The sequence below is a fragment of the Podarcis erhardii genome (assembly GCF_964252035.2).
Source record: "Podarcis erhardii genome assembly, chromosome: 13".
NCBI classification, from domain to species: Eukaryota; Metazoa; Chordata; class Lepidosauria; order Squamata; family Lacertidae; genus Podarcis; species Podarcis erhardii.
Window position 1 is genome coordinate 2,566,118 of NC_138502.1, and position 15,240 is coordinate 2,581,357.

A 15,240-nucleotide genomic window follows, 5' to 3' on the forward strand; every position below is an offset into this window, starting at 1 on the left:
ATTTTTAAAAACAATATGAATATCTTTAAGAGGTTAGGTAAGAACTTGCTGAATTAATTTTGGAACTGGGATGTAAGAGGAGGGGGTGGGGGGAAGTCAATGAAAGTGGGTAAAGAAAATTAGGGTATGTAATTGTATTTGTGTGTTTGTGTGTTCTTGTCTTTGTGTGTGTGTTTGTTGTTATAAAATGTAAAAACCCAATAAAAATTATTTAAAAAAAAAAAAGAGAATATAATACTGTATCATGCAAAGTCCTTGGACCATGCAGCTCAGTACTGCCTACAGACTCAGTGCCAGTGGTTTCAAGCAGGAGCTTTTCCTAGCCTTACCTGAAGAAGCCTGGGAAATTCTGCAAGCAGAGAAGGAGCTCTACCACTGATATACAGCATTTCCCAATATATTTTTCTGTATGGCTTTTCAACTTGACATATTGACAAGGCAACTTAGTACCGTTATTCATAATTCATCTCATAGGAACACAGGAATTTGCTTTATACAACATCAGATCACTGAGGTCTATCTAGCTCCATATTGTCCACACTGACTAGCAGAGGCTCCCCTGGATTCAGCCCTAACTGGAAACACCATTTGGGACTGAACTTTGGACCTTCCGGCAATCTGGCATGCAAAGGGGATGCTCTACCCCCGAGTAACTCTGCCACCAGCCTGCTCCATACCCCTTACGATAAGAGGCGGCTTAGGGTTGCTGTTTCAGTCAACAAACCCGCAGTGCCAAAATGGGCAGCAGAATGACCAGCTCTCTCGCGCCCCAGACTAAGAGCAGTGAAATAGCGCGGCCACCCTGCATTAGCCGATCACCCTTTGGCAGGATTTCTCCCTGCACCTTTTAGCCCAAGAGGAAGTGTGTGCGTAACCATGCACAAAACAGGAACTGGATAACGGATTAAAGATTTATAGCCCTAGAATGGAGGAACCACCCTTCCCCTCAAGCCAGCACCCTGAATACGTTCCACGGGAGAGGGGCGCATTCACCAAAAGGAATAAAAACAAATGACAGGACGGCCGTCTTACCTTGCCTTTTCACTGGCATCTCGGAGGCAGTTTGTACATGTACAACCTTAATCTCCTAATCTCTCTCCCAAACAGCTGCCAGCTTAAAAGATTTGCAGGACAGATTGCAAACTCTACCCCCTCCCCAAGGGCATTCTGGGAGATGTAGTATTGGTCAGGCCCCTTTTGAAGCCTGCAGCTCGACACATCCCAGATGATAAAAAGTCGGGCGAAAGTTTCACGAAAGACTTGAGATCCAGCAAAATACTCAGGCTCTGGAATTGTTTTCAAAAGGGAGGTTGTTTTAAAAATGTCACGGCCGAGAGTTCCTTTTAGAAATGTTTGTAACGTGACAAGTTACATCAAGCATACACCAGCTCAGTTTCACATGTTTAATAACACTGTTCATAAAACACTTACAATCAGATGGCGTCCATAAGTGGGAATGTTGACAACAATCATTAGTACAGCAGATCCAAAAGGGGAAAAAGTCGCTTGGGATGGCCCACTCCCCCAACATTGCATTTCAACTGTGACAACTTTCCCCCCTTTAAATCACATGGGCAACATCAGACTTAAATTCCAAGACTCTTACTTCCAACAAGTGCCAAACTCCAACCCAATTTTGGCTGAGAAAGAGAGGTAAGAAGTTAACATGAGCACTGGGAGGCCAAGATGTGTATATTATACAACCAAAAATGCAAGACTTGGCATTCTGGGTGGGATGAGGGCACTTATTTTACAATCCTTTCCCCCAATGGCTCAAATCCCTTCCACCCCAGGAACGTCACAGAAACTGCCCAGTTGGCAAGACGTGTTTTCCTCTGCACTATAAATGTCCCCCAGCCCCCTTTTTCTGTAAAAAGCCTTGCAGACTGGGTATTAAAAACCCATGCTCTGCTATCCGATGTGCTGCCTTCCACTTTCTCTTAATTTGCTGCGTGTGTGTGTCAGCGACTATTTTTAAATCAACACTTGGAAGATTCAAGACGGATAAAAGGAAATTCTCATTTAACATAAGTTAAACTGCAGAGTTCGTTCCCACGAGGTGGTAGCGGCTGGCCACCAACTACAATGGCTTTACAGGAGGACAAGACAAACTCCTGGAGGTAAAGGCTATCAAAGGCTGCTAGCCACAATGGTTTATGTTCTACCGACATGGACGGTTGGAGGCAGCTGGTGGGAGTCACAAAATGGGGCCAGCACTGCTGTTGCATTCAGGCCCTGCCTGCTGGGGCACCTGGTTGGCCACTGTGAGAAAAGGATGCTGGGCAAGATGGGCCATTGGCCTGATCCAGCAACCAGGCTCTTCTTATGCTTTAACTGCACCGTCGGAGGCAGTATTGCTTTGCAACACCAGTTGTTGGGAATCGCAAGTGGCAAAAGCATGTCTGCATACAGCTTCTGCTTCTGGGTTGGCCGCTGTGAGAACAGGACACTGAATTAGGTGGGCCTGATCCAGCCGCAGGGCTCTTCTGATGTCAACACGTGCATTACACTGGACAGCTTCTCTGAAAAATCTATCCCACTTCAGCAGCTCTTCAGATTTGTCGATGCAATTTAATAGGTTTTTTTCTCCCGCAGAAAATACAGCAATCAGAGGCAGAGGGCTTTATACATGCCGCTGATTTATAGCTAAACTTTCCAACTCAAGTGGCTCGTGAATTCTGGGACGCCAATGAAATAGGCAAGCAGCTGGATTTAGGAGTCTGGTCCCCTTTTGCAATTCAGAGAATTCTGACCTCAGAATTTATGATAATTGCACTGGGGACGGGAGAAGAGTCTTCGCTAAGGTCACGGTGCGCATGCGTGGAGGGGAAGATTTGCCACACTCTCAAAGGAAGCCAAATACAGAATTCAAATGAAAGCCTCTCCCCACTCCTTCAAAATTCGACCTACAACTTGAGCACAAGAATAGCTGAGATTCCTGCATAGCAGGGGGTTGGACTGGATGACCTTCTGGGTCCCTTCCAACTCTACAATTCTGAGATCGTACTCTAGTCTTCACGTACCCTGCCAAAACGCACAGGAGTCCATTAAGGCATTTATAAAGCAAAGAGGTATATTTCTCTTGGGAGGGGGAATGAGCTACGGACGGTTGACCCCTCCTTTCTGAATCTGCAGGCTCTAATTGTTACATCTCTTAGGGTGGGGGCAAAGAGGGTGTAGGAGGCAGCTCCAGGAACGGCTGGCGCATCTCAGATGCCCAGAGGGTTGTGAGAAACCACCCCTTCGTTTTCCACCAACGCCTTGGAGATGCCCCGGAGGTTCCTGAAGAAGTAGCGCGTGTTGTCGGAACGCAGGGAGGTCAGGTTCTGAGTGATGCGGTCGTAGGCCTGAGTGGGAGAAGAGAGAGAGATGGAGCATAAAAATGGTGGAGGTCTCAGCACATAGTACCAAGTCTCCACTCTCTTTGATGCGCCACACACACCTTTGCTTAAAGTAATTATTGTGCCTCAGGGTGGGTTTGTTTTTTTCTTCCTCCCTCCGGACCCATTTTCCTTTTGTGCTATGACTTTTAAATTGTAAATAATAATAATAATAATAATAATAATAATAATAATAATAATAATAATTTATTTATTTATTTATTTATACCCCACCCATCTGACTGGGTTTCCCCAGCCACTCTGGGCGGCTCCCAACAGAATTAAAAGCACAATAAAACATCAAACATTAAAAACTTCCCTAAACAGGACTGCCTTCAGGTGTCTTCTAAAAGTCAGATAGTTGTTTATTTCCTTGACATCTGATGGGAGGCTGTTCCACAGGGCGGGTGCCACTACTGAGAAGGCCCTCTGCCTGGTTCCCTATAACCTCACAGGGAGGGAGCGAGACAGGCACTGCCTTATAAGTTTACATTCATAAGCCACTCAAAGGGTCGTCCAAGAGTGGGATTTTTTAAAAAATGCTTTAAATAAATGAGTACAGTGGTGCCTCGCAAGACGAAATTAATTCGTTCCGCAAGTTTTTTCGTCTTGCGAGTTTTTCGTCTTGCAAAGCACGGTTTCCCATAGGAATGCATTGAAAATCAATCAATGCGTTCCTATGGAGACCGCCTTCAGACCAGGTCCGGGGACAGTCTGTCCCCCGACCTCTTCTGAAGGCTGGGGGGGGGGGGACAAGAGCTTTTCTTCCCACCCCCAGCATTTTAAAAAACCCCGGGACAGCGGAGGACTTCTCCGCTGTCCGGGGCGATTTTAAAGCCCCCGGGAAGGCAGGCGGGGGGGAGCAAAGACTTTCGCCCCCCGCCAGCCTTCAGAAGAGGTCCAGGACCTCTTCCGAAGGCCGGCGGGGGGCGAAAGTCTTTGCTCCCCCCCGCCTGCCTTCAAAAGCCATCCAGGATAGCGGGAGGCGCTTCCCTGCTATCCCGGACCGCTTTTAAAATGCTGGCGGTGGGGAGCAAAGCCTTTCGGCCCCCGCCGGCCTTCCTGGACCTCTTCTGAAGGCCGGAGGAGGGGGAACGGCTTTGCTCCCCACTGCCAGCATTTAAAAGAGGTCCCCGGAGATTTCCCTATGGGCTTTCTTCTTGCAAAGCAAGCCCATAGGGAAATTCGTCTTGCGAAGCGCCTCGAAAAACGGAAAACCCTTTCGTCTTGCGGGTTTTTCGTCTTGCGAGGCATTCGTCTTGTGGGGCACCACTGTAATACAATCACAGCCCCAAGAGTGAAGCATGCACCACTGATTTCTGGGCAGAGATCACATAAAACAGGGAGCCACGTCTGGGTCTAAAAAACACAACGGCTGTTCTCATGCAAAGCAAAAACAGGGGAGCTCCTTACCTCAATGCACCAGGTGTCGCAAAGCATCTTCTCATGCTGGGCTGTGGGTTCTCCACGCTCCAGGGACCGGGATGCCCTACCAGGGAAAGACAGAAAAGGCATGAGAATTTGTTTTGGGGAGGGGAGAAAACGACCCCAGAGCTCTGCAGAAAGGAGCTTTCTTGAAGGCTGAGATTCCTGCGTTGCAGGGGGTTGGACTAGATGACCCTTGGGTCCCTTCCAACTCGACAATCCTAAGATTCTAGGACATGGCCTGCCAATGGGATCTGGGGTGGGGGACTTATCCTCGGGGCAACCAGAAGAGGGGACGGGATCATAGCTCAGTGGGAGAGCATATCTGACTGCATGCAAAAGATTCCTGGTTCAATCCCTCATGGCATTGCCAGCGAGGGCTGGTAGAGACTTCCTACCAGAAACTCGGGAAAGCTGCCGTTTCCATGTCAAGGTGGACAATGCAAATGAATCAGTGTGTGTGACTCAGTACAGTGGTGCCCCGCAAGACAAGCACCTCGCAAGACGGAAAACCCGCTAGACGAAAGGGTTTTCCGTTTTGGAGGCACTTCGCAAAACGAATTTCCCTATGGGCTTGCTTCGCAAGACAGAATGTCTTGCGAGTTCCTGCGGGTTTTTTTCCCTTTTCTCCCCCTTTTCCTAAGCCGCTAATCAGCTGATCCGCTAAAAGCCGCTAAACCGCTAATAGCGCTAATCCGCTAAGCTGTCAATGGGCTTGCTTCGCAAGACGAAAAAACCGCAGTACGAAGAGCCTCACGGAACGGATTAATTTCGTCTTGCGAGGCACCACTGTATATAATAAGGCAACTTCCTATGTTCCTGGAAAATAGGCCTTACCTGGAGAGTACCACAACCATGCCGTACAAATCAATTGCACTATCAGCGATGCGTTTCAACACGAATTGTTCATCTGGGATTTGTGGGAAGGGGGGAGAAGAGCAGAGAGAGAGAAAACAGATACCAGCCGTTATACCAGGAAGCCAGAGAGGGATGGATGGAGATAAACACAGCAAAAAAAAAAAAAAACCCAAGAAATCCAAGAAATCAAAGTTCCCAGGATCCTGTGGGCAGCTGGGTTCTCTTAAGAAGCCGCCTCATTCCTGCTGCTCCTGCAAGGAGTCCATGAAACTAACAGCTCCTCTCCAGTTGCTTACCCTCAATATTTGATAAAAATGCTACTGAATACCAGTTTCTGGGAACCTCAGGAGGGGAGCGGGCTCTTGTGCTCAGATCCTGCTTGCAGACATCCAAAAGGCATCTGGTTGGAAGTCCACAGGCAGGAACTGGGCAGCGGCGTAGCGTGGATTGTCAGCACCCGGGGCAAGGCAAGTAATCTGCGCCCCCTAACCCGGGGCAAGGCAAGTAATCTGCGCCCCTAACCCCTAACCTGCCGCCGCTGCCAGCTTCTTCTTGCTGCTGCCTGGGCTGGGGTATTTACGGTAAGGTAGCCAGGGCGGCGGCGGGGGGTCCGTGTCAGGTGATCTGAGGCGAGTTGCCGCTGGCGCTGGCGCCCAAACGACGCCGCTTGCCTGGAGGAGGAGGGCAGAGAGGCAAGGAAAATGCAACATGGCCCAGCAGCTGCTGCAGCAGCGGCGGCGGGGGGGGGCTGTGAGGAGGGGCTGCCTGGCGCGCCCTCCACGGCCCTGATGCGCGGGGACCGCGGGGACCGCTGAGAGCCGCTGCCTGCCGGACGCCTTCAGCCCAGACACACGCACAGCTCGTCGGTTCCGCGAGACATGGGGCTCTGCTACAGCCTGCGCCCGAGGCTCTTTGGCGACTCCGGAGGCGGCGAGCGTGCCCCCCCAGATGTTGCGGCCAGCCCCCCCTGCACCCCCACACTACGCCACTGGACCTGGGTGCATCTGGGTGACCACTGTGAAAACAGGATGCTGGCCAAAGTGGGCCTTGTGGTCTGATCCAGCCGATGGGCTGTCATTATGCTCTAGCCCCCACTGCACCCCTGCAAGTGTAGCTAAAGAATCTGGGGTTGTTCATCTCTTTTGCGCTTTAATTTAATGGGATTAAAACTAGCTTTGATGACAGATTTATAGAACCCCTTAAAAAGGTATGGGAACTGGATATTGGAACACAAATTCTTTGCAGGGATTGGGGGGGGGGAAATGTTTCCAGTATTCTTAGGGGAAACTCCTTAAAATTACTTTACAGGTGGTATTGCACTCCTCTGTAAATGTCAAAAATGTTTTCTTCTGTATCATCTAATTGTTGGAGGGGTTGCAATAGACTTGGCAAACTTTTCATTTGTGGTGGAAACTTCAGTTGGTGCAAGATTTTTGGAATATAATTTTGACCGAAATGATAAATATCACTAAAGAAACAATACGGCATGTTGTCCAAAATTAACATTACTGATTATTTTTGAAGAGACCAATGCAAATATACTGTAAAAAGAACTGATCTTATATATGATCCTGGCAGCATGAATAGTAATTGCAACTCAGTGGGAAACTGCCCCAAATCTTACACTGGAAACTTGGCGCTACTCATTCACAGCTATCATAAAGAAAATTATGCGTAATTTTGAGATTTTGACAAGGACTAGAACCTACAGACCCCTTTTATATGGTTTGCCATCCCTTTATGACATATACAGCGGAACCACCATTTCCAAGGCAATCTGGAACTCCGTTGGATGAACTGATAAATGTTGATAGTCTTCACTTGGACTTTGTTATCTTAACACATGTGCAACTGCATTCATTGTACGTGCCTATTTTACAGTTTTGCTTTTCCACTTTTTCATCTTTGCCCTGCTGTCATCATTGTTCTCTCTGGTTCACATACATTATCAAATGAAGTAATAATTTGGAAAAAAAAAAAACTAACCGAAAGAGCATGGATGGTGCCATTTTGGCTATTAAAAAACACACACTCACCAATAATCTTTTTGCCGTGTTTCAGAATCTTCTCTTCTACAACAGCACCAAAAAGATCGATCGCCCTTACTGCCTAAAAAGAAGGAAGAGGTTGAGAATATGGCAGCCAAAAGCCATGCAGAGGAGGCAACTAAAAGTTTCCCTCTCTCTATCAGACACGCTCCCCCCCCCCCCCAATTCCAAACACATTTGTCAAAATATAGATAAAATCCACAGGTTTGGTTTTGTTTTTTAAATAAGAATACATGTCTGAATATGACTAACTCTTCTCCAGTTTAGTGCTTTGTTTATTTAGCAAGATAAAATTGTGGGAACCTTTTGGAAAAAGTGTATTTCTGAGGTTTGATGGCTCATAACACCACTTTTTTTTTTTAATAATACCATAAAATTATCTTCATTTGAAAGTAGCCAATGAACATGAGTGTTTAGAGAGCCAATCAGGTGTTATGAGCCATCAAACCTTGGAAACAAACTTTTTCCAGAAGGCTTCCACAATTCTGGCTGCTAGTGTACACTGCTGAGGGGAAAATCTCTATGCAGTTTATAAAGTACAGTATTCATCAAAATTAGCTGCGTAAGCAAGGCAAAAAGAGAGAGAGGGGTAAATTTGCATTTTGCTACACTGGTTTTGCCAATGTTGCTTCAGAACCTGTTTCAACTTGCTCTCTAGTATTCATCCTCAAAAATCAATGTAAACCCTCGCCCCACCCAAAAAACCCCATGTCATTTGGAAAGTGGAATGTAAATCTATGGAATAAAAAAAATACAAAATAAATCCTGCTTGGCTCTTCAAAAGGCAAGTGGAGAGCTAGTGTGGCGTAGGGTGCCAGGCTAGGACCTGGGTAAGATCAGGGTTCGAATCCCGGCTCAGCCGCGAACCTTACAGGCTAACCTTAGGGGCCCAAGTCACTGCCTCTCTCAGCCTAACCTACATCACAGGGTTGCTGTGGGGTTCAAAGCGAGGAGGAGGAGAACTACCCTGAGCAAACTGGAGGAGGAAAAGTTGGGATAACGATGCAATCGATCAAAGTGCAGAGGATCCGAAAAGATCAGCTGGGTTTGAAACGCCACCACTTACCCGCTCACCGTTTGAGTCCAGACTTGGGTGCACTACGGACTTCAAGGTTATCCCCGTTCCTAAACCAGCTTTTCTGGAAGGGGCAGGAGGAAGACAAAGAGGGCATGATTCTTAGGGCAAGAGAAGGTATAGAAAAAAAAGGAGAGCCCTTAAAATAAAATGCTTTCAGAACAGTGCCTATCAGGAAGGGGGAACAGAGACACACAATGAGAGAATGACTCAAACCAGGACTCCAGACAGGCTTACAAAAATCATGAATGATGTGGAAAGACAGACAGACAGACAGAGAGAGAGAAATGGTTCTCTTTCCTCCATCTACTGAAAACTCAAGGTTGGTTCGGCAGAAGGTAGCCGGCGTTTATAAGGACGACAAAAGGGCAGTTGGAGTTTATTTGTTTCGGTCATGCAACACGTGACTAACTTATGGAACTCACTGCCACAAGGCGGAAGGGGCAGCTGCCACCTGTCCAGATTGCTTTGAGAGAAAATGAAGAAAAAAGAGAGGCAAGGATTAAAACAGATTCACTGGACAAGGAAGAGGAGGAGAAGGTGATGAAAGCTGAATGTGGGGCGTCCATATTCAGAGGCAACGAAACTTCCAGCGTCCAGATAGCCAGGGCCTGAAGAATCATGGAGTCATCTAGTTTAACCCCCTGAAAAGCAGGAATCACAGCTAAATGGGGGGGGGGGAGAGGAACCATTTTATGGCCACATCTCCTCATACGCATCCTCCGGGGTGGCAGGGGAGAGAGATAAATGGTCAAATTAGGTCACATTACTTCGTTTCATTTACTTAAACAGCCCTGGTCAGGTCTGCTAAAAATCCCATTTGTTATATAAATTGGGGGCAACGCATTGCCATGGAAACTGGATAGCAGGAGAAAGGTGATAGACAGCCTGACAAAAGGGGGCGGGGGCAGGCCTTTCTTCCCCACTGTCCCCTGGCTGGAGGGGACGTCACTCGAGGTGTCTGCATGTGTAAAAGAGAACAACTGACTTGACAGCTTTTGCAGTCACAGAGAGAGGGGGGGGAGCTAACAGCATGAGGGGGGGCTGGTCACGTCCCCCAGAATCTGGTGGGAAGGCAGCAAACTTGGAGACCTTAGTTAAGAGTTGCAGCTACTCTGCCTATTTTCCCCTGGATACAGTTGTAATTAAAACTGTATGCCACAAAGCATCTGCAGCTATTGTTGTCGTTTATTTAATAAAATTGACAGTGGTACCTCGGGTTAAGTACTTAATTCGTTCTGGAGGTCCGTACTTAACCTGAAACTGTTCTTAACCTGAAGCACCACTTTAGCTAATGGGGCCTCCTGCTGCTGCCGCGCCGCCGGAGCACGATTTCTGTTCTCATCCTGAAGCAAAGTTCTTAACCCGAAGCACTATTTCTGGGTTAGCGGAGTCTGTAACCTGAAGCGTATGTAACCCGAGGTACCACTGTATACACCGCCTGACAGGAAAAAGCCCTCCAAAAGCTCTTACAAAAAAGGAATTTTAAGAATCAAGTGAGAAAAATTAACAAGAAGGGGTCGATATTGGGGGAAAGGCACTCACTTAAGTACTTGGGTCCCAAGCCATTTACGGCTTTAGAAGCTAGCATTTCCACCTTGAACTGGGCTTGCCAGCTGACTGGCACCCAGCCCTGTGCTTTTAAAAAATTGGCGGTCCATGGTCCCATCAGGTTGCCCCTTAGCAGCCCCATTCTGAGCTAGCTGCAGCCCCATATAAAGTGCATTGGAGTAGACCAAACGGTAGATCACTAGCCTCCAGTGGCCTCGTTCAAAGGAAAGCTGGGCATGTTTCAAAGGGAGCTGGGCATGTTTAGCCTGGAGAAGAGGAGGTTAAAGGGTGATATGATAGCCATGTTCAAATATATAAAAGGATGTCACATAGAGGAGGGAGAAAGGTTGTTTTCTGCTGCTCCAGAGAAGCGGACACGGAGCAATGGTTCCAAACTACAAGAAAAAAGACTCCACCTAAACATTAGGAAGAACTTCCTGACAGTAAGAGCTGTTTGACAGTGGAATTTGCTGCCAAGGAGTGTGGTGGAGTCTCCTTCTTTGGAGGTCTTTAAGCAGAGGCTTGACAACCATATGTCAGGAGTGCTCTGATGGTGTTTCCTGCTTGGCAGGGGGTTGGACTCGATGGCCCTTGTGGTCTCTTCCAACTATGAAACTACCCCAGGGTGCATTGCTGGAACCCCGAAACGTATTCCCGCTCAGGGATGGGGATATGCACAACAATTGCATGGCTTTAATTCTGTCGTATGCCCACCCGCACCCCACATCCCCTTGGGGGATCCATACCTGCGGACTCGCTTCCCAACCTCGCTGACTATGAGCCCAGCGTTTCCAAGAGGATTCTTGATGGCACGCTGCAACCCGCGGAGCTCGTTCCCGGCGTTCTGGGGTAGGGAAAGAGGAGAGGAGAGGTCAGCACGAGGAAGTGGTTATATTGAATAGTCAGGTGGATTCCGAACTGAAGAAAATGTTCCAACTAACATTTGTAAAAAAAAAGCCTGAAGCATTTCTGTTAGGGATTGTAGGAAAAGACCTGCCAAGGAAATTGAAGAACATGCCGTATTTTTCGCTCTATAAGACGCACCAGACCACAAGACGCATCTAGTTTTTGGAGGAGGAAAACAAGAAAAAAAATATTCTGAATCTCAGAAGCCAGAACAGCAAGAGGGATCGCTGCGCAGTGAAAGCGGCAATCCCTCTTGCTGTTCTGGCTTCTGGGATAGCTGCACAGCCTGCATTCACTCCATAAGACGCACACACATTCCCCCTTACTTTTTAGGAGGGAAAAAGTGAGTCTTATTGAGCAAAAAATACGGTAATTTTTATTAATTTTCCCTTAATAACATTCCAATTGGTAACAGATCAAATCAAATCTTGCCACTTCATAATGCAAATATACCCACAACATAACTGGCTGTGTTTAACTATATAAATTCTTTATACATCAGATAAACATAGCTCTTTTCACATTATGTATGCGACAACGGCGGCCAGAGTCTTAATAGCACAAGGATGGGAGAAGGAAGAAATCCCGACAAAAAACGGTGGCAAGGAAACCTGATGGACTATGCGGAATTGGCAAAATTGACATACAAACTACATGATAAGGACAACTGTGATTTCAAAGAATGGGAACCTTTTGCAAAGTACTTAAAGAAACAACAAACTGAATTAGACTTCTTTGCAGGTTTTGAATAAACATACACAAATTTATTATGGATTATATAAAGACAGATAATTTAAGGACCTTTACAATTTTATAATATGCAGAGAATAACATGTGCTGAAAAACCAGAGAGGGGAGCTAAGGGAAGTCTGAGTGGGGGGGAGGGAGGATGGTTTTTCTTTTCTTTTTTTCTTTTTTCTCGGGAGGGGGGAGGGGAAAATGGGGGGGTGAATCAGTATGATATGTTTTTGATAAATTGTTATGCTGAAATTTTGAATAACAACTATTTAAAAAAAAGAAAAAGTCAGGTGGATTCCAGGCTTTGAGGGCTCGTAAAAGGTAGCAAAAATGTGTCTAGACTACTGTGACACGCTCTAGATAGGGCATCCCTTGGTGATGGCTCAGAAACACCACTTGGTCCAGAATAGCGAAGCCCCCCAGAATACGTTTGTGAGGTCATAACAAAGCTTATTCTGCAGGATCTGGCTGCCTTTACGTTACCAGGCCCAATTTAAGATGCTAATGCGGATGGGGACACTCTTTAATATTTATTGCACTGATATGCCACCTTGGAGGAGACTCTTGAGAGTCCCACAGACTGCAAGAAGATCAAACCTCTCCATTCTGAAGGAAATCAGCCCTGAGTGCTCACTGGAAGGACAGATCCTGAAGCTGAGGCTCCAGTACTTTGGCCACCTCATGAGAAGAGAAGACTCCCCGGAAAAGACCCTGATGTTGGGAAGGATGGAGGGCGCAAGGAGAAGGGGACGACGGAGGACGAGATGGTGGGACAGTGTTCTCGAAGCTACAAACATGAGTCTGACCAAACTGTGGGAGGCAGTGGAAGACAGGAGGGCCTGGCGTGCTCTGGTCCAGGGGTCACAGAGAGTCGGACACGACTAAACAACTAAACGACTAAACAACAACATGCCCCCTTCTCTCCAAGAAACTCAAGGCAGCACTGACATGCTTTCCCCCACCCTCACCGAATGCCCACAACAACCCTGTGTGGTAGGCATAGTTGACAGGCAGTGAGAGTGGGGGTTTTTGTGTGCCGGTGTTCATTTCCAGGAAGCGGTTCTGGTTCCAGGAACTGTGGCAGCATTTGAACGCGTGGTTGCAAAAAGCAGATACAAAAACAAGCAAAAAAACGTTCAGTTTTTAATTTGAAAGGCAAAATTAACCCACGGAACATACAGCCACAGGATGTGGATTTTAAAGATGATTAAGCCACACTCACGGAGGGAGGAAATGTCTGTGAACAGCTATGACTCACAGCTTAAACACTAGGGACGTGGGTGGCGCTGTGGGTTAAACCACTGAGCCTAGGACTTGCCGATCAGAAGGTCGGCGGTTCGAATCCCTGTGACGGGGTGAGCTCCCATAGCTCGGTCCCTGCTCCTGCCAACGTAGCAGTTCGAAAGCACGTCAAAGTGCAAGTAGATAAATAGGTACCACTCCGGCGGGAAGGTAAACGGTGTTTCTGTGCGCTGCTCTGGTTCGCCAGAAGTGGCTTAGTCCTGCTGGCCACATGACCCGGAAGCTGGACGCCGGCTCCCATGGCCAGTAAAGCGAGATGAGTGCTGCCACCCCAGAGTCAGACACGACTGGACCTAATGGTCAGGGGTCCCTTTACCTTTAAACACTAGCCAACAGGGAGCTGCAAGGTTGTTTTGTAAGAAATCCACTTTAGCCATTGGGAGCACTGCTTTTGCTGTTTTGGATATGAATTTCTGTAAGCTGCTGTTTATTTTATAAAGGAGAGTGTGATCTCTCTCTCTCTCTCTCTCTCTCTCTCTCTCTCTCTCTTAAAAAATCAACCAAACAAGCAGAGAGGGGAGGGGGCTGCCCTCCCACCCTTCCTGTGGGTCTGTCTCCCTGAGGCATCAGGCTGGCTCCTCTGCAAAGATGGACGCTGGAATAGGTGGGCCTTATTCTTATTCTTCTTATTAAGAAGAAACTCAATACAAAAAGTTAATAAAGATTGGATAATTTTTAAAGAATACATTAGAAATTGCTGTGATATGCTAACCTCCTGGCAGACGGAGAATGAATCATGGGAAAAAAAAGAAAGTATATAATAAGATCAGTTGGAAGAAATGGAAACTAAAATAATGACAATGAAATGCGTATAGTTTAACGAAATGTAATATAGCACAATGAAAAGAATCGGAAGTTAGTGTCAAGGGTGTGTTTGGTGTGTTTATGTTGTAATTTGTGTAGTGTGTACTGGTTGTGTTGTATGTACTGTCTAAGTTATATGTTATTAGTACAGTCATACCTTGGGTTTCAGACACTTCACATTGCGTTTTTTCGGGTTACGGACGCGCTGAAACCTGGAAGTACCGGAACAGTTACTTCTGGGTTTCAGTGGTCGTCCATGCGCAGAAGCGCTAAATCACACTTTGTGCATGCGTAGAAGTGCCGAATCGCAACTCGCACCGCTGCGGATTGCGAACGTGCATCCCGCACGGATTACGTTCGCAACCCGAGTGTCCACTGTAATGTGCAAAGTGATCTTAATTGATGTATAATAAAGTTTATTTTTATTTTTATTTTAAAAAAGGAATAGATGGGCCTTAGGCCTGATCCAACAGAGCTCTTCCAATGTTCTCATCAATGGCTGAAAGCCATGGGGGCAACACAGAAGCTCCACCTCCCACCTTAAAAAACACTGCGTTCTTTCCTCTCTTCCTCCTCTTCCCCAGATTCTGAACCACAGACACATTCCCAACAACCCACCTGAAATCCATTGAGCGCGACAAACAGCCGCAGGATGTCATTGGTTCCCTCAAAGATCCGGAACACTCTCAAGTCACGCAGCACGCGTTCCACTCCGGCATCCTGCAGCAGAGCGAGAAGAGAAGGGTCAAGATGGACAGAACCAGGATTCCCCCACCGGTTCTGACCTCAACATGGGGGGCTTTCAATCCAAGGGTCTGGATGGCCCAGAGTCCTGGGCAAGGCAAGTTTAAAATCAAGAGCCTGAGCATGAGCAGGACAGATTCAGGACGAGATGAAGGAAAGAGCTTCTTCACGCAGTGCATAAACTCTGGAACTCCCTGCCACAAGATGGCCACCAACCTAGAGGATGGAGGAGGGGGTTGTATACGTTGTGCCTCCACATTCAAAAGCAGCCATGCTTCTGAATCCTTCCTAGTAATCATACCCAGCCTTTGTCCATCTCCTATTTGGGGGCAGGAGGTTGCTTTTGGATTAGAGTTGCAAGGCCAGGTTTCATTCATTTCAGAAAGGAAAATCTGGGGCTGAGCCACAA

At 47.2% G+C, this 15,240-nt stretch overlaps 1 protein-coding gene and 1 long non-coding RNA gene across 2 annotated transcripts in view; one reads left to right on the plus strand and one right to left on the minus strand.

Annotated features, from left to right (window-relative positions):
* LOC309326839 overlaps positions 1-15,240 on the plus strand; it is a 163,304-nt gene that overhangs the window by 42,153 nt on the left and 105,911 nt on the right. The gene's annotated exons all lie outside the window — the stretch shown is intronic.
* The window catches only part of ACADVL (acyl-CoA dehydrogenase very long chain), a 36,202-nt gene continuing 22,351 nt past the window's right edge, over positions 1,390-15,240 (minus strand). The window contains exons 14-20 of the mRNA XM_081835706.1: positions 14,706-14,807; positions 11,084-11,181; positions 8,778-8,850; positions 7,700-7,772; positions 5,643-5,715; positions 4,794-4,869; positions 1,390-3,347 (exon numbers count right to left, since the gene is read on the minus strand). Coding sequence (XP_081691832.1) covers positions 3,210-3,347; positions 4,794-4,869; positions 5,643-5,715; positions 7,700-7,772; positions 8,778-8,850; positions 11,084-11,181; positions 14,706-14,807 — 633 coding nt within the window. The 3' untranslated portion in view covers positions 1,390-3,209. The remainder of the gene's footprint in view (positions 3,348-4,793; positions 4,870-5,642; positions 5,716-7,699; positions 7,773-8,777; positions 8,851-11,083; positions 11,182-14,705; positions 14,808-15,240) is intronic.